Source organism: Aethalodelphis obliquidens, unplaced genomic scaffold, assembly GCF_003676395.1.
Source record: "Aethalodelphis obliquidens isolate GAN/ISIS:26980383/991018 unplaced genomic scaffold, ASM367639v1 scaffold27, whole genome shotgun sequence".
NCBI lineage: Eukaryota > Metazoa > Chordata > Mammalia > Artiodactyla > Delphinidae > Aethalodelphis > Aethalodelphis obliquidens.
Window position 1 is genome coordinate 9,780,799 of NW_020837971.1, and position 24,936 is coordinate 9,805,734.

General features: G+C 38.6%; 1 protein-coding gene across 6 annotated transcripts in view; it reads left to right on the forward strand.

Annotated features, from left to right (window-relative positions):
* The first annotated feature begins 218 nt into the window (after window positions 1-218).
* The window catches only part of DLD (dihydrolipoamide dehydrogenase), a 50,291-nt gene continuing 25,573 nt past the window's right edge, over window positions 219-24,936 (forward strand). For all 6 annotated transcript variants that reach the window (XR_003436556.1, XR_003436557.1, XR_003436558.1 and 3 more), the window contains exons 1-8: window positions 219-353; window positions 1,843-1,921; window positions 9,187-9,266; window positions 9,756-9,824; window positions 10,402-10,471; window positions 11,991-12,091; window positions 12,396-12,539; window positions 13,217-13,318. Coding sequence is in view for 3 of the 6 variants with exons in the window: in XM_027123936.1 (XP_026979737.1) it covers window positions 315-353; window positions 1,843-1,921; window positions 9,187-9,266; window positions 9,756-9,824; window positions 10,402-10,471; window positions 11,991-12,091; window positions 12,396-12,539; window positions 13,217-13,318 (684 nt within the window). In the remaining 3 variants the exon portion in view is untranslated. The remainder of the gene's footprint in view (window positions 354-1,842; window positions 1,922-9,186; window positions 9,267-9,755; window positions 9,825-10,401; window positions 10,472-11,990; window positions 12,092-12,395; window positions 12,540-13,216; window positions 13,319-24,936) is intronic.

Below are 24,936 nucleotides of genomic sequence, written 5' to 3' on the forward strand. Positions count from 1 at the left end.
TGTGCTTTAAGCAAACGATAGCTTTACGATAGCAAACGCCTTTCAAGTATTCTATAAGATCACATTGCAACTCCCGACACTTTCATTCCCCTAGAACGGTCCCTCATTCCCCGCTGCCCCAAAGCACTCCGCTTCTTACGACAGTGTACGACGCCGAGCCTGTCTGGTCCGCACGGCGCGGGCCAATCGCGCGGCGCCCGACCGATGACGTAGGCCGCGCTCGTGCATGCGCAGCGCGGGGAGACCTTGGCGAGGCGGCGGAGGCGCTTAGTGGAGGTGAAAGCTTTTGGCGGAAAGGAAAGTCTAGCGGCAAGATGCAGAGCTGGAGTCGTGTGTACTGTTCTTTGGCTAAGGTGAGGGCCGACTGGGTAGGGTCGTGCTGAGCCCGAGGCACAGAGAGGTCCGGTGACGGGGTCCGGGACGCGGCCTAAGTGGTGGGGGTGGGAGACGCCGGCGGCTAGGCCGGGACCAGCTGCGGCTCCACCCCTGAACCGGCTCAGACCGGGCAGCGGTTCGGAGGCAGAGGCCTGGGCGGTGGAGAGGCCCCGCCGGTTGTATTACGGCCAGCAGTCACACACAGTTCCCTCCCAAGCTTGGGCCGTGGGGCCTGGCGGTCGCACGTAGGCCTTGCCCCCTTGGCGGAGGAAGTATGAGTCTACCTTGCCCCATATGGTCGACTCTTTTTCATAACTTTTGCTCATCGTCGGCCCGGCCCTGAGTGGCTTTTCTGTAGTGGACAGGTAACCTTGGGCCACCGCTTGAAAGACCCAGACGGAGTCAGCCCTAACACGTAGCCCTAGGAATTCCTCGAAGGTCCCTTCAGTGTTTGCAGTTTTAAGCTAGTGTGCATTGACTTCCCTCTTAGAAGCTCGTATTTTTAATTGTAACAGGTTATTCTCAGGAAAGCTTTCCTTTTTCATTTATGTACCGAATACAGCCAAAGTGTATATATGTGGGCTGGTGCCTGGTTACAATATTGATGCAGACCTTAAAAATAATACAGTAGTCAGACTCCTCTGTTTCAAAGATGAGTAGCTTATGTTTTCCGAAGTTAATGTAACATGCTAGGAGTTGTACTTTTAGTGAAAGGCAGAGCTGGGACTAAAACTCAGGACTGATATTTATTCTGCTGTTCTTTGGACCGCTGTCCTGACCTCAGGTGCAAGAATTGCCTTGAAATAGACAACGTTACTAGCTCAGTGTAGGTTTTGTCACTGCTTCCCATTTGCCTTCTGTGATAGGAGCTATTTGCTTTGTTCCTTTGTGTCTCACTGTTCTTAGGAAATAGTAGCCATCCACATTTAGAGGTTGTTGTGGAGATTATGATGCAGTTTGTAAAACCGTAGTAGCTCTTGAATATGAGTACATTACTTGGTGCATTTTTCTAAGGTATTTTGTCTCATTTTCTATTCCTGTTGGACGGTTCAGGTACATCTTCATAGGTTGTACATGGATCACGTGTAAAAGGATTGCATAATGAAATTATCCAAGTACTTAAGCTAGAACTTTGAACGCTTTAGTTATGACATTAAAATGATTCCTGGCACCAAAAGTTAGCCATGTTTCCTGAAAATTTAATAAAACTTAACACCGTTGAGTAACATGTTTTAGTTAGGTTAAATGTGAAATGGGATGTTGACTGTTCATAATGAAAAGTGTGGTAAGCTGACTGTTTTTACAGAAGAGGAGAAATTGATGTGTAACCTCTGTGGCAATGGAAGATACATTAATAATCATTGCTTGATACATTTGCCTTAACTCATTGTTTTCAAGGACGTTCAGGAGTTCTATATTTTGAAATCATACTTTACATAATAGGAACATTTCTTTTCTTTGTTTCAGAGAGGCCATTTCAATCGAATATCTCATGGTCTGCAAGGAGTTTCTGCAGTGCCACTGAGAACTTATGCAGATCAACCAAGTAAGTACTTAGTAAAACAGGTTTTCCTTATATTAAGTCATATTTCCTTTGTGTTTAAATGTAAAAGCAAGTGAATGGTAGAGTAACTAATAATAAAGTAATCGGTCATAGAATTCATTTGTTCATATGTTTATTCACTTAAATGTTTATTGAGCATCTAGTGTGTTCTGGGTGGTGAATGAGGCAAAGCCCTACTGTTATGGAACTTATAGTCTGGGGGTAAAAGACAAACAGTACACAAGTAACAGGGAAATATTTGGGGAGGTCTTTGAAAACGAAAGCTGGTAATTGGGAGGTAAGGAGGCTATTTTAGATAGGGCGTCAGGGCTTTTCTGTGTAAGGGCCTGAGTAAAGTGAGGGAGTGAGAAGTTTATTTCAGGCAGAGGGAAACAGCAGTGAGAAGGGTCTGAGGTGAGAATTCAGTTGTGAGGTTTAAGGAATTGCAAGAAGGCTGGTGTGGGTAGAGCAGAGACCCATAGAGTATAAAATCAGAGAGTTAGGCAGGGATCAGATATGGAGGGTTTTATAAGGCCCGCCAGGATTTTACTCCCAAGTGTGAGGGGAAACCACTGAAGGGTGTTGGGCAGAGGAGCGATTTTATATGTTTACACTTAAAAAGTTAGGCACTTCCACTGCAGGGATCATGGGTTTTGATCCCTGGTAGGGGAACTAAGATCCTGCCTGCTGTGCTGTGTGGTCAAAAAAAACCCCAAAAAGCTTAATTCTGTCCACTGGGTAAGATTGAGTGTGTTAGTCGCTTAACACTGTTTAGAATTGTGAGAAATCTTTTTCCATGCTGAATGAAAATCTTGGTGGGCTTATCAAAAGCACGTTTTAAAGACTAGAAGAATGTACCCTGAAAGGAAGCTATGGACTATGAATACTTTTTTCTTTATACTTTTCTATATTTTTGAAGTTTCTGTAAAGGATATGTACCTTATCTTTTAAAGTATTTAAAACAGGGAGTTAATGGGTTTATAGTAAGATACTTCGGCCTCCCATTACCAAGACTGTGGAGTATTTGAAATTGTCTGTTTTTTTTTTTTTTGCGGTACGCGGGCCTCTCACTGTTGTGACCTCTCCCGTTGCGGAGCACAGGCTCCGGACCCGCAGGCTCAGTGGCCATGGCTCACGGGCGCAGCCGCTCCGCGGCATGTGGGATCTTCCCGGACCGGGGCACGAACCCGTGTCCCCTGCATTGGCAGGCAGACTCTCAACCACTGCGCCACCAGGGAAGCCCCTCTTTGTCTCTTTTGTTAAATGGGGTTATTACTTATTCTTCTCAGCTCAGCAGGAGAAATATTAGATTTTCTCTTCCAGAGCATGCAAGTAAGGACTTTTCATGGTTCATTCTGCACCTTTGGTATTACATATTCAAGGAGGATTTATTCAGTACCTTCTATTTGCCAGGCAGTCCCTGGGCAGGAACTTAGATTGTAATGTTACGGGGATAACTGAGCACTCATGAATCCAATAATTTGGTGATCCCTTGACATCGAGTAAATTATAAATCCCTTAGTACCCATGTAGATTCCGTGCATAAAGTCTTTGGTTGCATGAAGTAAGAAGTGTTTTATGTACATACTTATATTTGTCTGAGGTGTTTATTTAATGTCTGTACTTTCCTCAAGAGTGCACACTTCATTAGGGCAAGGACTGATTTGTGACTGTTCGGCACCAAAAATGGTACAGTAGGTACTCAGTGCATATTTACTGAATAAACTCTGGGGCCATGTCTGTTTTAGTTATGCTCCATCACAAGCATCCAGTGTGATGCCTGGTACACAGTGAGTACCCAGCAGCAACAGTGATATTAACTGATGCATTGAGGGCTTACTCTGTCTCAGGCACAGTCTTTAATCCTTGTGGCTCTCCTACCAGGTGTGTGCTGCTATTTTCCCCATTTAGTGAATGCAGGAGCTGAGTCGAGAGAGCTTAGCTAGGAAATGACAGAGCTGGGAAAATTCTTCTGACTCTAGAGCTTACGCTCTTTATCCTTGTTTTGTTTGGCTTGCCTCGTTACATGAGTATTGCTTGACCAACTTGAGGAGTTCAAGCGTATTATGATACAGTCCCTGTTACAGCATCTGGGAGGTGTTTGAATATGAACCAAATTCATCAAGATTTGAAAAGTATTGTGTGTTGTTGATATGACCTGTTTCGTGGCAGGAATAGACTTACAGCCCTTCATCAGTCACATTTGCTATGTTAATTTATTCATTCGTTATTTCAACAGATATGGAGTATCTGCTGTGTGCTAGTTATTGGACTAGTTGCTGGGATACAACAGTGAACAGGACAGACAAGATGCAGCTGTATAGTTTACAGTCCACTGGGGAATATAAACATCCAACAAATAATTGTGATAAGGACTCCACTGAGTCCCAGTGCTCCCAACTGAGCATTGGGAGTTATGATATCTGTATATGGATCAGGAATGGCCACAGTTATTTTCTAAGGAAATGATGATATCTGAAAAGGGTTGGGGTGGGAGTGGGTATGGGAGGAGGTGTTCCAGGCAGAAAGACGTGTATGTGGGAATATTTCGATGCGAGAAGGAGCATAGTGCATTTGAGGAGCCCGAAAAGGACCAGTGTGGCTGAAATGTGTTGACGGTTGACTTCTCCAGGTTACAGAAGACCCTAACTCTTTATTTTAAGGGCAATTGGAGGTCGTTGAAGTGTTTTAAGCAGGGACATGATATAATCAGAGTTGTTTTTAAAGCTCGTTTTGGTTGCAGATCAGAGTTTTTATTGTAATAACTTTTTCTCTCGTTAGACTGTAAGAACCAGGGCTCTGTCGTTCATTGGTAGCCCAAGAGCTTAGAATTGTGTCTGTAATGTGAAATACTTGCTGTCAGTATTTATTTCTAGGTAGATGGGCCAGAATGTATGTGGGTGGACCAGCCCAATTCTGTGCGTGTAAGGTACCAGTAATTCATTATTGCTGAAGCTTAAACTGCATGATATTGGTTGATAAGCAGAATGTGGTGGAAGATGAGGCTGGAGAAATAGCTATCTAAGAGATTTAGATGTGTATATAGGAACTTGGATTTTATCTACCAAGAGGCAGGGAAACCAACGAGGAGCAAGAGAATAAAGTCCTAGTTGGGTTTTGGCAGGAGGTAACATCGTGGTAGCTGAGGAGGGTGGGGATGGGGACTGGAGGCTGCAGGACCAAAATTGGGAGGAGGATCTGAGAAGGGAAGAAACATGTTGAGTGCCCAGTGTGTACCTGGCATTCTCCCAGGATCTTGACATACCTTATCTCTCACCTCTCTACCCGGGATGTAGATATTACTGTCACTGTTATGCCTATGTTGCATCGAAGCGCAGAGAGATTAAATAATTTTCCCAAGAATTTAAGAGATGGTAGAGCTCATATTTGAACTCAGGTTTGTTTAACTTCAAATCCTTTCTTCTTTTACTGTGTTTCTCTTTCGTTATGGACTAGAGGGTTGTAGGTTTATCATCAGAAAGTAAAAGTATTAGAATTCAAGATTTTCTTTGAAGCTGAACTGTTTAGGGTGATCACAGGTAGAGGATGTGACTATGGAAATAGACTGAAGATTAAGGCTATTGATTATTTTATTGTAGTTTTTGTTTTGTTTTTTGGGTGTGGTTTTTTTTTTTTTTTTGGCTGCACCACGCAACATGTGGGATCTTAGTTCTCCGACCAGGGATTGAACCAGTGCCCCCTGCAGTGGAAGTGCAGAGTCTTAACCACTGGACCGCCAGGGAAGTCCCAGGCTATTGATGATTTTAAAACAGACCCCCCCCACCCCCCATCAACAAAACAACAAATAAACATTACAACAAGTAGCTCTTATACTCATTTAGTGAAATTGGTAATTAATAATTACTGCCTTATATTTCTTTTCCTATTCCTTTTTTTGTTTGTTTTAAAAATAATCTTGATTTATCTACATTTTGATATGTGCCTATTTCCCCTAACTATAACATAAAGTTTTTGAAGGTAGTGATGATTTCCTCATAGGGTAGGCATTCATGAAATTTGATTTCATTCTGATAATGAAGAGCTTTGTGTCATTTTAGTTGGAGTTCCTGATTGACCTGGAGATTATGGGATCATCTGAGTGTTTGAGAGGCATAATGGTGTAGGAGCATAGGCTTCAGAATCTAAAGAATATGGCTTGAATCCTGGCTGGATCAGTTACTAATTGTGCAACCTTATATAGGTTGTTTCGTTACCCTCAAGCCTTATTTTCTCCCTGTTAAATGGCAATAATAACTGTGTAACAGATATGTGCCGAGGCTTAAATAAGACAACAGGAAGCATTTAGCTCACTGCCTGGCATGTAAATTATCCAAGTGGCAGATAATATTGCCGACTGACTTCCTAAAACATGTGTTGTAATTTGTTGATGATTACAGTTGGTTTGTAACTGGACACCTTTATTTCAGTGGTAGCCTTGATAATGTGGTATCCTTAGTTTCCTCATAATGATATAATAAGTAACATTTGTAGAGTAACTTGTAGAGCAGTTCTTCCTGCTTTTTCTTTCGGTTCATTTCATGGCTTTGACTAATTAAGTCAGTCACCTCTTATTGTACCCCAGTATTTCTTAAAGTATCAACCCGATAGCTTTCTCCTGGCATTTTACTGCCACCTGAAATGAAGATTGCTATCCAGCTGTCTTTTGCCATTTTGGCTTAGTCATCGTTCTCTTATGTTATCAATTTGTATATCCTTTTCAGTTTTTCTTTTTCACTTTTAAAGGCTGATGCTAGTTTTGTAAAATTATATATTAAGTGTTCCCTAAATTAATGTATTTGGTTTAACTACTTTTCTATACCCTGATTTTTAAAACTACTTTAAAATTGAGAAATGCTTCTTGACAAGGAGATGGTGAGTCAGAATCAGGTATTGTAAACTGTTACTTACAAGCAGCCTTTGGTAAAGGTGAAAGCTAGCTGGTTTGTTTTTCCAGTATTTTATTATGAAAAATTTCAAACATTTAGAAAAGTTGCAAGAATTTTACAGTGAATACCCATGGATTCTTCACATTTTACTATACTTACATTATCACATATCTGTTCATCCATATACGTATCCATTCATTCTTCTTACTTTTCTGATGCGTTTCAAGGTAAATTGCAGACATTGGTGTACTTCCCCTAAATAATAGCTTATTTTTGAACCGTTGCATTGGATCATACCCTTCTATACTTCCAGTTGACAAATCTTCAGATGAAGACTTCCTTTTCCCTTCATCTTTGTGCTTCCTAGCACTTTAGTGGGATTCTGATGGAATGGTGCACTTAGTATCTTCAGTGCAAGGCGAACTATTTCTTGGTATTTTCTACGGTTTTTAAAAAGACCTAAGATGACACAGTAAATTGGGAAATAAAATGCAAGTATTTTGGCTTTTTTGTGTTTAATCAACAAACATGTATATTATAACCAAAAAAATGTTTAAAAATTCAGCAAAGAAACATGTTTTGGAGCTTGTATTTAGATTACTGTGAAATTAAAAATTAGGACCCAAACTAAGGGATATTGTTTAGGTCCTGATTTGGTTCAAGATTTGAAAATAGAAATACATTTTATTACATACTTAATTCTGAACGTGAATGAGTGAACCAAGCATTGTGGCCAAAAAGCATAAATGGATCAGTAGAAATTGAAGCAATACTTTTATCATGTATTGGACCAGCTATATTTTTTTCATGTATTGAGTAATCCTAATTATCATCTGACATAACCAAGGAGAATCAGTACTATGATTTATTCAGTAGGACGATCCTTAGATTTTGTGGATAACTGGGTTGGCTAACTTGTTAGTTGTCGTCCAACATAGAGGTTATTTGATTCTGTTCAGGCCAGCAAAGGTCTTTTGAATGATACTACACTCCCATCCCCTAGGAGGTGTGGGTTTGGTGGGGGAGGGATGATGATAAATTAAAATTGCTGTCTTTGTAGGTCAGAATATAGTTACTATACAGTGAATACTTACTATGTACGTTCCAGGTACTATGCTAAGCTATTTGCATACATTATTTATTCTGTATTACAGCCCTATGAGGTAGATTTTCTTGTACTGTTTATTTTGCAGATGAGTAAACTGAGGCTGAAGCAGGTTAAATTGCTCATCTAAGGTCAGATAGCTAGTTATTATAAAGCTTGATTATTGCCCTTGGGGATGGGTGAAACGGAGGAATGGAGTAGTTTGAATAATGGAAATACCACTGGAAGGAGAGACAGAAAACTTAATTTTGTCTCTGCCACACGATTGCTAGATGACCTTGGGCAAGTTAATTGACCTCTCTGAACCTAGTGTTTTTTATCTGTGATATATCGAATATATGCCATCTTCACCTTCCTCCTAGGAAGTTCTGGGAAAAACATGATAATATATGTGAAAGTGTGTTAAAAACTGCTAAATGCTAGGTTGCAATGACAGTTGGGGGGGTGGAGAAGGGAGACTGTCTCTAACTCTTAACAGTTATTGTTGATTTATTTGATGTTGGATTGAGGAGAATGGGAATAATTGGACTTAATTTTATATTTGTATCATAATTATTATATTCCTCAGGCTGCTGATCAAAGTTAATTTTCAGTTTCTTATCTTTATATGATAAATGTCCAGAATAGTTCATTGAGTTCTGTTTAGCCTATTATCTTAAACTATACAAAATGTATCGTTATTCAAATAAAGTTCAAAACGTATTTGCCATGCATTATAGGGAAGCAGAGTTTTCCCCCTGATATCTTAGAAGTTAAGTACCTGAAAAGGTTATAATCAGTCTTAAATTTATTGAGAGAACTAAAGTATTATACAAAATTATCTTATTTAATCCAAACATCAATCATTTAAGACAGTGTTATTGTTCCTATATGACAGAAAAATGAGGTCACTTAGTCACACAACTAATAAGTGACAGGAGCTGAGATTTGAAGCCAGCTATGTCAGAATCCAAAGCTCAGGCTCTTTCCTTCATACAGATGTGTTAGTAAATGCCTGTCTGTTATGAAACTATGGAATTTAGCAAGGTCAGTGGGTACAAAACTCAGTTATATTTTTGTATGCTGTAATGAATAAATAGAAAACAAAATTTAAAAATCTGTGCCATTTTCAGTTATGTCAAAGAACATCAGGTACCTAGGAATGAATAGTACTGTGTAGAAAATGCTGATTATTTGTACTTTCTTGGAGGTATAAAATGTAAGATTTTTTTTTAATGTACTCTTTTTGGTCAATATTAAGCAATTTATTGTTTTGTATCAATTTGCTTTTATTGTAGTTGATGCTGATGTAACAGTGATAGGTTCTGGTCCTGGAGGATATGTTGCTGCTATTAAAGCTGCCCAGTTAGGCTTCAAGGTAAGGTTTAGGCTCAGACTACGTGTTGATTCCTTTTCATTTGGCAAGAGTTGATCACATTCACAAAGTACTTTGCAGGTAATTAATAATGGTAAATACTTTCTTAATTCTATAAATTATATTTAGGCCTGAGACTGATGAAGAGAGAGAGTTTATTTGATTGTAGTATTTCCATGAAATGCAAAGTGAAGTCATTATTTTTCCCCTCCCCCCAATACTTTTTTGTTTTGGCTTCTAATCACACTTTGGAAGATATAGTAATAGAGCCAAAAACATGTATTTGGTTGTTAAACAAAAATATCTTTTAGAATAATTTGCTTTTGGGTTAGTATTATTCAAATAATAAATTATAAAGGAGTCTATTTCATTCTCACAAACACAGCTTCAGTAGCATGTTTTGTAGAAGAATTAAGACAGATACATTTGGAATTTTAGTGAACCGAAACATTGCAGGTTATGTGCAGTAAATAATGTTTTCTTTGGTTGTAGGCCGTCTGCGTTGAGAAAAATGAGACACTCGGTGGAACATGCTTGAACGTTGGTTGTATTCCTTCTAAGGTGAGCATATGTTTTGTGCAGTGCAGAAATTTTTTCATTAGCCACCAGCTAGAAGGATATATTGAGATTAGAATATTAAACTAATACAGTTATTAAAAAATAAACCAGGGATGATAAAAACACGTTTTTCCCTTGTTAAAACTTAAGCGTACTGTCATCAGTCTGCCATACGTTCCTGAAATACCTTCCTTGTCTCAGAATGCCTAGCCTTTGAGCTAGGCTCTGATGACAGATTCTGATGTTCCACCTTTTTTCTTTTTAGCTTTCCTTTACAGTGAAACAGATAATAGGTAGTAAATTCTTCTTTTAGGCCCTTTATATATGAAAATATGACTGCTTTTTTAACCTGCCTTTCTGAAGTGTGTATTTAATTCATTGCTTTTAAAGAAAGTAGTTTTTTTCATTCTTGTTTGTTGAACGTTTAAGTCGTTATTGTTTGTCTTAGATTAATTATGTAAGAACAGAAACTGAATTGGTGTAGTCCTATATGCTATTTCACGTAGAGAATGTCATTTTGTAAGTGGTTTTTGATTATATATAGTTTGTGAAATTTGATAATTGAGTCTATTTCCTTTAGGCTTTATTGAATAACTCTCATTATTACCATATGGCCCACGGAAAAGATTTTGCATCTAGAGGAATTGAAAGTATGTATACCTTTCATATTTAGCAGTATTATCACTTAACTTGACTCTTCTGGCTTAACTTGACTTGTGTCTCATGAGTGTGTAATATATGTTCAGTGAGGGAAGAGTAAGAAAAAGATCTTAATGTGAGAAGATTTATTTAAGAAAGAAGGCTTAAATTCATATTCCTACTATGACATCTTGTGTTCCTTTGCTAACGTGTGTGTGTGTGTGTGTGTGTGTGTGTGTGTGTGTGTGTGTGTGTGAGAGAGAGAGAGAGAGAGAGAGGGAGGGAGGGAGGGAGGGAGAGAGGAGTCAGTTTTTATTTCCCTGAAACCTAGAGATCATTGGGAGGTGCTGGATTCCTGAGTGCCATGGGCAAATAATGGTGAAGGAAGCAAAGTCTCCTTAAGTTGTTGGTAGTGGAAAGAGATGCAGGGAGAGGGGGAAGGATGCAGCATAGTGGAAAAGAAGGACATTTCATAACGTTTTAATTTGTTATGTCATATCTCCTGCCATTCTTTTTGGACTGTTTTCATTTCATCCTTCTTCTCCAGTTACTGTTGTTTACAGATATATATAATATACAGATATAGATATAGAAATACATAGAGATATAGATATATCTTCCTTCTAGGAGGGGCCAAAACACACCTTGGTTGAAGGGGGAGTGTGTTAATTGATTTTCCTTCATTTATTTCTTTGTAGCGGTAGGTTTCTGAAAGATTGGGCTGTAGTGTAGGCAGGCAGGAAGGTATAGGAGTGATGTATATACATTAAAGCAAATATATTAAGCTAGATGAAAAGTAAAATCAAAACTCACTTTCTGTACCCACAAAGGAAAGAAGAGACAGGGTTAGTCAAAGACGTGCATTGTAGGTAAAGCTTCAGGTTCTAGCTCTGTGACTTTAGGTAAATCAAATCTCTCAGGGCCTCTCTTTCCTCATCTTTAAGATAATGTGTTGGTTGCATGAGCTGATTTCTGAGGTATTACATGTAATGTTCTGTTGAGTTTGAGTTTCTTTATCTTCTGAGTTGCTTCAGGGTTTTCTTCTGAATTAAATGAGTGAGTAAAATCTAGTTTATTAAATTCTTTTATATTAAGCTTCTGTATTTGAAGTTTTCAAATGTGTATTTTTAGTAGTTTCATGAAATTTACCCCTTTGCAATTTCCAGTGATGTTTTACTTTGTCATTTTTATCAATACTTAAATTTAAATCTCTTCCAGATTTATAGTTATCATAAGGTCTTTGGAGAATATATTGTCATAATGGGTATAATGTTTTATTTTGGACTTGGTTTTTCCTGAAGATGGACTCTTTACAGTGTGTAATAGGTTCTGTTATTGTGATAGGATGCTGTTTGCCTTTTGCCAGCTACGATTATTGTATCAGTTGTTAGATTAAATATTTTTAATACTGCCTTTTATACAGTTCTGTAAGTATTAGGCTGCAGTTTTTTAGACCTTGATTAGTGAAAAATATCACACGTTGCTCCAGGAATTTAGCTATGGACTAAAGATTTATTTAACAAATTACAGTGTCTGAAGTTCGCTTGAATTTAGAGAAGATGATGGAGCAGAAGAGTAATGCAGTAAAAGCTTTAACGGGTGGAATTGCCCACTTATTCAAACAGAATAAGGTCAGTGTGTTTAATGTTCAAATTTTTGCTTTATTTTATATACACCTTAACATTGCTTTATGCTCACAGTGATGTTATTAGAACTTGGCTGCTGGAGAATATTTAATTTAAAACAGTATGTTAACCTGAAATAGATTTCCCTGATACATATAACAAAACGTTTGCTGTTCCATACGTAGCATTACTAAGTAGGGAAGTATTTTTTATTGGATAAATTATTTAATAGTTTTTTCTTATTAATCATATTTGTTACTCCAAAAAATTATTTTAAACTTTGTGAATTTATAAACATTATTTTATAAAGGTTGCTCATGTAAATGGATATGGAAAGATAACTGGGAAAAATCAGGTCACCGCTACGAAAGCCGATGGCAGCACTCAAGTTATTGATACAAAGAACATTCTTATAGCCACAGGTTCAGAAGTCACTCCTTTTCCTGGAATTACGGTATTTACATGTTTTACAACTGTCACAACCTTCCTACAGAAATATGTTTTATAAACGACTTTATGCTCTTTATGAACTTTGAATGACAGGTCTCTGACTGAAGTACTATATGTTGACAGTCATTCAGCTTTGGAAAATTGCCTGTCTTTATTCTCCAGTGATCGTGACCAGAAATAGAACACTGTATATTAAGATATATTTCAATTCAATATGAAGTTGAAATTGACCATTTTGTTTTGAAATGCTGAATGATAAATTTTTAAGTGAGCATTTTTTTTAAGTGAGCTTTTTTTTTTTTTTTTTTTTTTTGCGTTACACGGGCCTCTCACTGTCGTGGCCTCTCCCACTGCAGAGCACAGGCTCCGGACGCACAGGCTCAGCGGCCATGGCTCACGGGCCCAGCCGCTCCGTGGCATGTGGGATCTTCCCGGATCGGGGCACGAACCCGTGTCCCCTGCATCGGCAGGCGGACTCTCAACCACTGCGCCACCAGGGAAGCCCTTAAGTGAGCATTTTTAATGGGTTTTGTTAAAATTGAGTCTATGGATAAAAGTTGTAAGTAGCTCAAAGCAAATAAATGACTTAGTATTTTTAGTGATTATACTGAGTGAGATCACAGTTTATAATCAGTAGGTTTTTCCAAATAATTTTGATTGTATCTTTTTTTAAAATTACAGATTGATGAAGATACAGTAGTGTCATCTACAGGTGCTTTGTCTTTAAAAAAAGTTCCAGAAAAGATGGTTGTCATTGGTGCAGGAGTAATAGGTGTAGAATTGGTGAGTGATGTTTATTTATTTATTTATTTTTTACATCTTTATTGGAGTATAATAGCTTTACAATGGTGTGTTAGTTTCTGCTTTATTACAAAGTGAATCAGTTATACATATACATATGTTCCCATATGTCTTCCCTCTTGCGTCTCCCTCCCACCCTCCCTATCCCACCCCTCCAGGCGGTCACAAAGCACCGAGCTGATCTCCCTGTGCTATGCGGCTGCTTCCCACTAGCTATCTACCTTACGTTTGGTAGTGTATATATGTCCATGCGTCTCTCTCGCTTTGTCACAGCTTACCCTTCCCGCTTCCCATATCCTCAAGTCCATTCTCTAGTAGGTCTGTGTCTTTATTCCTGTCTTACCCCTAGGTTCTTCATGACTTTTTTTTTTTTCTTAAATTCCATATATATGTGTTAGCATACGGTATTTGTCTTTGTCTTTCTGACTTACTTCACTCCGTATGACAGACTCTAGGTCTATCCACCTCAGTACAAATAGCTCAATATTGTTTCTTTTTATGGCTGAGTAATACTCCATTGTATATATGGCCACATCTTTATCCATTCATCCGTTGATAGACACTTAGGTTGTTTCCATCTCCGGGCTATTGTAAATAGAGCTGCAATGAACATTTTGGTACATGACTCTTTTTGAATTATGGTTTTCTCAGGGTATATGCCCAGTAGTGGGATTGCTGGGTCATATGGTAGTTCTATTTGTAGTTTTTTAAGGAACCTCCATACTGTTCTCTATAGTGGCTGTACCAATTCACATTCCCACCAGCAGTGCAAGAGTGTTCCCTTTTCTCCACACCCTCTCCAGCATTTATTGTTTCTAGATTTTTTGATGATGGCCATTCTGACTGGTGTGAGATGATATTTCATTGTAGTTTTGATTTGCATTACTCTAATGATTAATGATGTTGAGCATTCTTTCATCTGTTTGTTGGCAGTCTGTATATCTTCTTTGGAGAAATGTCTATTTAGGTCTTCTGCCCAGTTGGATTGGGTTGTTTGTTTTTTTGTTACTGAGGTGAGTGATGTTTTTTTCTGCCCCTTATTTCTTGGAGTTGGACAGGACTTAGTGGTGCTGTGTTTGATTCTTTGTATAACATCACAGGTAGATCAGCATTGAGGGTTTTTTTTGTTTCTTTTTTAAATATTTATGTACGTCCATTAGTTTTTTATTTTTGTAATTTTTTTAGAAAAATTTTTGGCTGCTTTGGGTCTTCATAGTTGCATGCGGGCTTTCTCTAGATGTGGCGAGCAGGGGCTACTCTGGCAGTGCGCAGGCTTCTCATTACGGTGGCTTCTCTTCTTGCGGAGCACGGGCTCTAGGTGCGTGGGCTTCAGTAGTTGCGGCACGCGAGCTCAGTAGTTGTGGCTCACGGGCTCTAGAGCGCAGGCTCAGTAGTTGTGGTGCATGGACTTAGTTGCTCCCCGGCATGTGGGATCTTCCCGGACCAGGGATCAAACCCGTGTTCCCTGCATTGTCAGGAGGATTCTTAACCACTGCACCACCAAGGAAGTCCCAGCATGGAGTTTTGCTTAGACACTTATCTAGTAGTACAGAATTTTCAAGGCAACCTATTTAAGTAATCATTAGTCATTAGGACATTCTCTTTTGTTTTGAAATCTGCTTCCCTGTATCTTTCACATTTCCTATTCCCTAGAACTGGACTAATTTTAAAAAATCTACCAGCCCTTCAGGTATTTAAATCTGCCAGCCCTTTGACCCTTCAGCAGACAGCTCTCATTCTTAGTGAATTACATTTCAGATAAAGACATGACTTATGTGACCTGACTCTTCCCTCCTCCTCCATCCTCATCTCGATCCCTCTTAACTCAGGTTTTAGAAATGTCAGACTACTTGAAGTTCTCTGAATACTGTGCTGTCTCCTACCTTTTCGCTGCCTGGTTCTCCCTTCTTGTCCATCTGGCAGATTTCATGTTTGTCCAGTGACCTCTCTGTATTTCAGGAGTCCTTTCCCAGGGCCGTTTTACCTTGTAATCGCCAAGAATGGCTCTACTTCTGAAATCACAAATCCAGACATTTTATTCTCTAACCATAAGCTCCTTTCCTCTTATTAAGTTATTCCTCAGGTAGACAGGTTCTGTAACTTAATCAAGTTTTCTAGTCCCTAGATCCCTCTTATGATTTTGCTCTCTGCCTTTTATCCCGTCTTGACTGCTTTCCCGAGCAGGTTAGATTCTATAATGTGTCTTTTGTCTTTCCACAGAATATTCTCTTTCCTCTTACCTCAGTTACACAAGGACTCATAAATATTTGCAGCCTAATCCTTTCTCCTTGCCTCTGAATTTTTATATCTGAATACTTACCAGCATCTCTGTTTGTAGGTCTCACAGGCACTCAGTTCAGTAAGTGCCTCTTAACCTTTCTCTCCCTCTTTCACTCCCCAAAATAAAACAAAGCCTGTTTCTTTTCTAACATTTCCTATTTCTGAGTGGTACTGCCATCTATGTGGAGGCCTAAAGAAGTTTGGAAACTATATGTGACCTCTCCCATGCTTTTGTGTCGCATATTGAGTCAGTCCTTGCATTGTAGTGTGATACTACCTGTTAGGTGGCTCATGAATATATCCTCTTATTTTTTTTTTATTTTTTTTTTTGTGGTACGCGGGCCTCTCACTGTTGTGGCCTCTCCCGTTGTGGAGCACAGGCTCCGGATGCGCAGGCTCAGCGGCCATGGCTCATGGGCCCAGCCGCTCTGTGGCATGTGGGATCTTCCCGGACGAGGGCACGAACCCATGTTCCCTGCATTGGCAGGTGCACTCTCAACCACTGTGCCACCAGGGAAGCCCCTCTTCTTTTCATGTGTCTACTTAGATCCCAGTTCATGCCAAGATCATGTCTTACCCTGGGTTTCTCTTACTTCTTTAACTTTTTCTAATCTGTTTTCCCCAGAGTGGCTAAAGTGATTTTTGTCTAACACAAATGTAATTATGTCTCTTCCCTGCTGAAAACGCCTCAATGACTCATTATAGCTGTTAGGATAAGTACAAACTCTTAAATGTTGGTTGGTGCTGGCTCAAATCTCCAGCCTCATTTCTAACCACTTTCCCTCTCAAACTATGTTCAAGGTATAGTGAAATATCAGTTCCTGAACAAGCTGCATTCTTTATCTGTAGGTAGACCTTCCTTCTGTTTGGAACATTTCATTCCTCTATGAGTTACTGCACTTTCTGAGCCCTTCCCTGCCTACCTAGATGGCCTTAGGTACTCTTGCTAAGTGTTCCATTGCAGCCTATACTTCTTGTTCTAGCATTTATCTTGCTTTCTTGATGTTACTTGTTCACTTGTCTCTCTTTCATTAAATCATAAACTCCATGAGGGTAGAGATGCTGGCTGTTTCATTTACTGTGTGTCTTTAGGATCTAGCATAGTGGCTGATCTGTAATAAGTACTCATGTATTAGCTTTTATTATTGCTCTATAAACATTTGTTGATATAATAAATACCTTTCAAATGTCACCTTAGAAGTTACGTTTTTAGTGGAGACTTCTGTTTAAGAAAGCTCAGGTCTTTCCTTCTTCGAGTCTTCAGTATAATGTGTCTGCATCTTTGCATCATCTACTAATAATAGTATATTGAATCTATTTGTTTATGTCTGTCTTTTTTATAGGACCATAAGCTCCTTAAAGGCAGAGATTGAGTTTTATTCATATTTAAATCTCCATTGCTTTTCTTTTTTTGTTGTTGTTTTTTGTTTTGTTTTGTTTTCTTGTCTGCACCACACCGCATGCAGGATCTTAGTTCCCCGACCAGGGATTGATCCCGTGCCCCCTAGAGTGGAAGCACGGAGTCTTAACCACTGGACCACCATGGAAGTCCCTGATACTACAGTCTTTAACCAGTTATAAACATAACTGAATACCTTGCTGATACGAAAATATGCTACATTAACCAGCCCAGAAAAACTTTTAGAAAATAAAGTGTGGGTTGTTTAAATGACCTGTTTGAAACACTTGTGGTAGTGTCTAATGATTGTCAAAGCAGCTGTTTAAAAATCTCTTCTAGTATTTAGCAGAGATTGACCTCTGCTCCACATTTCAGAGTCTATTCTTTTTTCTTTTATTTTTTAACTTTTTATTTTATATTAGAGTATAGTTGATTAACAATGTTGTGTTAGTTTCAGGTGTACAGCGTAGTGATTAAGTTATATGTATATATGTATTTATTCTTTTTCAAATTCTTCTCCATTTAGGTTGTTATTATATTGATATATATTGATCAGAGTTCCCTGTGCTATACAGTAGGTCCTTATTGGTTATCCATTTTAAATATACTAGTATGTACATATCAATCCCAAATTTCCTAACTTCATTTGTATATTTCTTTTTTCGACCTCACATATAAGCGATATCATATGATATTTGTCTTTCTCTGTCTGACTTCATTCAGTATGACAATCTCTAGGTCCATCCATGTTGCTGCAAATTGCATTATTTCATTCTTTTTATTGGCTGAGTAATAACACCTTTGTATATATGTACCACATGTTCTTTATCCATTCATCTGTCAGTGGACATTTAGGTTGCTTCCATGTCTTGGCTATTGTAAACAGTGCTGCAGTGAACATTGGGGTGCACGTATTCTTTTGGACCATGTTTTTCTCTGGATATGTGCCCAGGAATGGGATTGCAGGATCATATGGTAGCTTTATTTTCAGTTTTTTAAGGAACCTCCATACTGTTCTCCACAGTGGCTATACCAATTTACATTCCCACCAACAGTGTAGGAGGGGTCCCTTCTCTACACGCCCTCTCCAGCATTTATTGTTTGTGGATTTTTTGATGATAGTCATTTTGACTGGTTTAAGGTGATATCTCATTGTAGTTTTTTTTTTAAGACTTTTTTTTTTTTATTTGGACCATTTAAAAATCTTTATTGAATTTGTTACAGTATTGCTTCTGTTTTATGTTTTGGTTTTTTTGGCTGCGAGGAGTGTGGGATCTTAGCTCCCCCACCAGGGATTGAACCTGTACCTCCTGCATTGGACTGCCAGGGAAGTCCCCTCATTGTAGTTTTGATTTGCATTTCTCTAATAATTAGCGATGTTGAGCATCTTTTCATGTGCCTCTTGGCCTTCTGTATATCTTCTTTGGAGAAATGTCTGTTTAGGTCTTCTGTCCATTTTTTGATTGGGTTGTTTGTTTTTATGATATTACGCCCTATGAGCTGTTTGTAAAGTTTGGAGACTAACCTCTTGTCGGTTGCATCATTTGTAAATATTTTCTCCCATTCTGTGGGTTGCCTTTTCATTTTGTTTGTGGTTTCCTTTGCTGTGCAAAAGCTTTTGAGTTTAATTAGGTCCCATTTGTTTTTGTTTTTATTTCAATTCGTCTGGGAGATGGATTGAGAAAGATATGACTGTGATTTATGTCAGGGAGTGTTCTGCCTATGTTTTCCTCTAAAAGTTTTATGGTGTTCAGTCTTATATTTAGGTCTTTAATCCATTTTGAGTTTATTTTCGTGTATGGTGTTAGAGTATTTTAATTTCATTTTTTTTTACATGTAGTTGTCCAGTTTTCCCAGCACCATTTATTGAAGAGACTGTCTTTCCTCCATCGTATAGTCTTGCCTCCTTTATTGTAGATTAATTGACCATAGGTGCATGGATTTATTTCTGGGCTTTCTATCCTGTTCCATTAATCTGTATGTCTGTTTTTGTGCCAGTACCATACTGTTTTGATAACTATAGCTTTGTAGTATAGTCTGAAGTCAGGGAGCCTGATTCCTCCAGCTCCATTTTTCTTTCTCAAGATTGCTTTGGCTATTTGGGGTCTTTTGTTTCTCCATACAAACTTTAAAATTTTTTGTTCTAGTTCTGTGAACAGTGCTGTTGGTACTTTGTTAGGGATTGCATTGAATCTGTAGATTGCCTTTGGTAGGATAGTCATTTTGACAATATTGATTCTATCCAAGAACATGGTATATCTCTCCATCTGTTGTGTTGTCTTCGATTTCTTTCATCAGTGTAGTATAGTTTTCAGAGTACAGGTGTTTTATCTCCTTAGGTAGGTTTATTCCTAGGTATTTTATTCTTTTTGCTGTGATGGTAAATGGGATTGTTTCTTTAATTTCTCTCTCTGATCTTTTGTTGTTAGTGTATAGAAATGCAACAGATTTCTGTGTATTAATTTTGTAACCTGCAACTTTACCGAATTCATGATTATGGGCTCTAGTAGTTTTCTGGTACAGTCTTCAGCATTTTCTATGTATAGTATCATGTCATCTGCAGACAGTGACAGTTTAACTTCTTCTTTTCCAGTTTGGATTCCTTTTATTTCTTTTTTTTTTTCTTTGATTGCTGTAGCTAAGACCTCCAAAACTATGTTGAATAAAAGTGGTGAGAGTGGACATCCTTGTTTTGTTGAGTATGATGTTAGCTGTACGTTTGTCATATATAGCCTTTATTATGTTGAGGTATGTTCCCTCTATGCCCACTCTCTGTAGAGTTTTTATCATAAATGGGTGTTGAATTTTGTCAAAAGCTTTTTCTCCATCTATTGAGATGATCACATGGTTTTTATTTCTCAGTTTGTTGATGTGGTGTATCACACTGATTGATTTGTGGATACTGAAAAATCCTTGCATCCCTGGGATAAATCCCCCTTGATTGTGGTGTATGATCCTTTTACTGTATCATTGGATTCAGATTTGCTAGTATTTTGTTGAGGATTTTTGCATCTATGTTCATCAGTGATATTGGCCTGTAATTTTCTTTTTTTGTGGTATCTTTGTCTGGTTTTGGTATAAGGGTCATCACCCTCATAGAATGAGTTTCAGAGTTTTCCTTCCTCTGCAGTTTTTTGGAACAGTTTCAGAAGTGTAGGTGTCACCTCTTCTCTAAATGTTTGATAGAATTTGTCTGTGAAGCCATCTGGTCCTGGATGTTTGTTTTTGGGTAGTTTTTAAGTCACAGTTTCAATTTCGGTGCTTGTGATTGGTCTGTTCATATTTTCTATTTCTTCCTGGTTCAGTCTTGGGAGATTGTACCTTTTGAAGAATTTGTCCATTTCTTCCACATTGTCCATTTTACTGGCATATAGTTGCTTGTAGTAGTGTCTTATGATCCTTTGTATTTCTGTGGTATCAGTTGTAACTTCTCCAGTTTCATTTCAAATTTTATTGATTTGAGTCCTCTCCCTTTTTTTTCTTGACAAGTCTGGCTAAAGGTTTATCAGTTTTACCTTTTCAAAGAACCAGCTTTTAGTTTCATTGATCTTTGCTGTTGTCTCTATTTCATTCATTTCTGCTCTGATCTTTCTTTCTTTCCTTCTGCTAACTTTAGCTTTTGTTTGTTCTTTCTCTAGTTGCTTTAGGTGTAAAGTTAGGTTGTTTGGGATTTTTCTTACTTCCTGAGGTAAGATTGTATTGCTGTAAACTTCTGTCTTAGAACTGCTTTTGCTGCATCCCATAGGTTTTGGATTGTTGTGCTTTTGTTTTCATTTGTCTCTAGGTTTTGTTGTTATTTTGTTTTGTTTTGTTTTTGCCAAGCCGGGCGGCATGTGAGATCCTAGTTTCCTGACCAGGGATCCATCCATTGGTTGTTCAGTAGCATATTGTTTACCCTCCATGTGTTTGTGTTTTTTAGCTTTTTTCTTGTAGTTGATTTCTAATCTCATAGTGATGTGGTTGGAAAAGATGCTTGGTATGATTTCAGTTTTCTTAAATTTACCGAGGCTCATTTTGTGACCCAGCACGTGGTCAGTTCTGGAGAATATTCCACGTGCCCTTGAGAAGAATGTGTATTCTGCTGCTTTTGCTTTTTTTTTTTTTTAATAAATTTATTTATTTTTGGCTGTGTTAGATCTTCGTTGCTGCACATGGGCTTTCTCTAGTTGTGGCGAGTGGGGGCTACTCTTTGTTGCGGTGCACAGGCTTCTCATTGAGGTGGCTTCTCTTTATTGCGGAGCACGGGCTCTAGGCGCGCAGGCTTTGTAGTTGTGGCTCGCGGGCTTAGTTGCTCCGCGGCATGTGGGATCTTCCCGGACCAGGGCTTAAACCCATGGTCCCTGCATTGGCAGGTGATTCTCAACCACTGCACCACCAGGGAAGTCCCCTATTCTGCTGCTTTTGGATGGAATGCTCTCTAATTATCAATTAAGTCCATCCGGTCTAATGTGTCATTTAAGGCCTGTGTTTCTTTGCTGATTTTCTGTCTGGATGATCTGTCCATTATGAAAATGGGGTGTTAAAAGTCCTCCACTATTATTGTGTTAGTGTCGATTTCTCCCTTTATGGCTGTTAGTATTTGCTTTATGTATTGAGGTGCACCTATGTTAGGTGCATATATATTTACAATTGTTATATCTTTTTCTTGGACGATCCCTTGATCATTATGTAGTGTCCTTCTTTGTCTCTTAAAACAGTCTTTATTTTAAGGTCTATTTTGTCTGATACAAGTATTGCTACCCCAGCTTTCTTTTGATTTCCATTTGTGTGGAATACCTTTTTCCATCCCCTCACTTTCAGTCTGTATGTGTCCCTAGGTCTGAAGTGGGTCTCTTATAGACAGCATATACACAGGTCTTGTTTTTGTATCCATTCAGCAAGCCTGTGTCTTTTGGTTGGAGCATTTAATCCATTTACGTTTAAGGTAATTACCGGTATGTATGTTCCTATTGCCATTTTCTTAATTGTTTTGGCTTTGTTTTTCTAGGTGTTTTTTCTTCCCTTTCTCTTTTGTTTTCTTCTCTTGTGGTTTGATGACCATCTTTAGTGTTGTGTTTGGGTTGCTTTTTCTCTTTTGTGTTTGTACGTATTGTAGGTTTTGAGTTTGCTCTGCCCATAAGATTTTGATATAGCTGTTTATATATGTATAAGGTTGTTTTAAGTTACTGGTCTCTTTCTTGCCTAGAGAAGTTCCTTTAGGATTTTTTGGTAAGCTGGTCTGGTTTTGCTGAGTTCTAGCTTTTGTTTGTCTGTAAAGCTTTTGATTTCTCCATCAAATCTGAATGAGAGCCTTGCTGGGTAGAGTATTCTTGGTTGTAGGTTCTTCCCTATCATCACTTTAAATATATCGTGTGACTTTATTCTGGCCTGCAGAGTTTCTGCTGAGAAATCAGCTGATAACCTTATGGGAGTTCCCTTGTATTTGTCATTTTTCCCTTGTTGCTTTTAATATTTTTTCTTTGTGTTTAATTTTTGTCAGTTTGATTACTGTGTGTCTTGGCGTGTTCCTCCTTCAGTTTATTCTGCCTGGGACTCCCTGCGCTTCCTGGACTTGGGTGACTGTTTCTTTTCCCATGTTAGGGAAGTTTTCAGCTATTATCTCTTCAAATATTTTCTCAGGTCCTTTCTGTCTCTCTTCTCCTTTTGGGACCCCTATAATGCGAATGTTGGTGTGTTTAATGATGTCCCAGAGGTCTCTTAGACTGTTTTCATTTCTTTTCATTCTTTTTTATTTATTCTGTTCACACTGTGATTTCCACCATTCTGTCTTCCAGGTCAGTTATCCGTTCTTCTGCCTCACTTATTCTGCTTTTGATTCCTTTTAGTGTATTTTTCATTTCAGTTATTGTTCATCTGTTTGTTCTTTAGTTTTCTAGGTCTTTGTTAAACATTTCTTGCATCTTCTTGATCCTTGCCTCCATTCTTTTTCTGAGATCTTAGATCGTCTTCACTATCATTATTCTGAATTATTTTTCTGGTAGGTTGGCTATCTCCACTTCTCTTCGTTGTTCTTCTGGGATTTCATCTTTTTCCTTCATCTGGGACAAATTCCTCTGCCATCTCCTTTTGACTGACTGACTGTGATTGCAGTTTCCATTCCGTAGGGTACAGTATTGTGGTTCTTGTTTCTGTTGGCTGCCCTCTGGTGGATGAGGCTGTCTAAGAGGCTGGCAGGCTTCCTGATGGGTGGGGATGTGTTCCCGTCCTGTTGGTTATTTGGCCTGAGGTGACCCAGCACTGAAGCCTACAGGATGTTTGGTGGGGCTGATGGCTGCTTCCGGGAGGGCTCGTGCCGATGGGTACTCCCCAGAACTGTTGCTGCCAGTGTCCTTGTCCCTGCAGTGAGCCACAGCCACCCCCTGCCTCTGCAGGTGACCCTCCAATACTAGCAGGAAGGTCTGGCCCAGTCTCTTATGGAGTCACTGCTTTTTTCCCCTTGGTCCTGGTGTGCATGAGATTTTGTGTGTGCCCTCCAGGAGTGGAGTTTCTCTTTTCCCCAGTTCTGTGGAAGTCCTGTGATCAAACCCCACTGGCCCTCAAAACCAGATTCTCAGGGGACGACTCCTCCCGCTCCCGGACTCCCAGGCTGGGAAGCCTGTCATGGGGCTCAGAACTTTCACTCCTGTGGGAGAACTTCTGTGGTATGATTGTTTTCCAGTTGTGGGTCACCCACCAGTGGGTATGGGATTTGATTTTATCTTGATTGTGCCCCTCCTACTGTCTTGTGGCTTCTTCGTCTTTTGATGTAGGGTATCCTTTTTGGTAGGTTCCAGCATTTTTTAGTTGATGGTCATTCAGCAATTAGTTGTGATTTTGGTGTTTCCATAAGAAGGGGGTGATCTCACGTCCTTCTACTCCACCATCTTGAGCTAATCTCCAGAATCTATTCTTCTTTAGAATCTATTCTTTTCCACCTTTGGCTGTACTCTTATGCTAATTAAGTTCCCAGAGTTTACGGATGGACTGTCTCTGTTATCCAAACTCTGTGATCTAATTTGTTTGATTAGGGAGTTAATTCATCCAAAATCATTTGTTGTTGTCTTGGGCTTCACTTCTCGCTTAATGGTATTTCTTCAGTTCACTCCACTTTGAAAATTGTTCTCACAGATGGATAAGAAAAGCAAGAAAAAAGGAATAATAATAGATTTACTTTCTTTTGTTAAACAGTATAATAATATCCCAAGCAGTAATTCTATTTCCTCCATCTCTGCACTTTTGCTTTAGGTTTTTTACAAGCCTTGGGTCATTCCAGATATCTTGCCACAATGTTTTAGGTGTCTGTTACCATATTGAATTAGTTTTTACGTGTCATTTTGAAAATTTAGGCTTATCAGAGAATTTACTGTGTAGTCATACATATCTCTTTACTTCCTCATAAAGTTAGTCATATGACTTCTATTTTTTATTCATACTTCTTGCTCCTTCTTCCATTACAGTTTAATGTAGTTCTTTCAAGAACATAGGTTTTGGAATCAGATATAAATTTGAATTTTAGCTTTGCCTCTTCCTTCTTAAATTTATAACCCTCTCTGAACTAGTTGATTCATCATAAAAAGGAGGAAAAGAATAATTGCCTTATAAGATTTTGTTGGGATTTTATACAGTTAATACTTTTAAGAAACTTAACATAGTGCCTGGCATTTAACAAGCTGTAAATAAATTGTAGATCTTATTGGAGTTTTCCTGTCTCTAAGGATTTTGAAATCAGCTTTCCTAAAGAGTAGGGCACTTGGCTATGGTCATTGTTCCTTACTTTGAATTATAGACTTCGAGATGCTGCTTCTCATCGTTACTACTCTTACTATTTCGATTTAGGTTCAGAAGAGTGATTCCTTTCTTTTAAACATCTTTATTGAGATAAAATTCACATATATAGTTCACCCATTTAAAGTGTACAATTCAGTGATTTTTAGTGTATGCA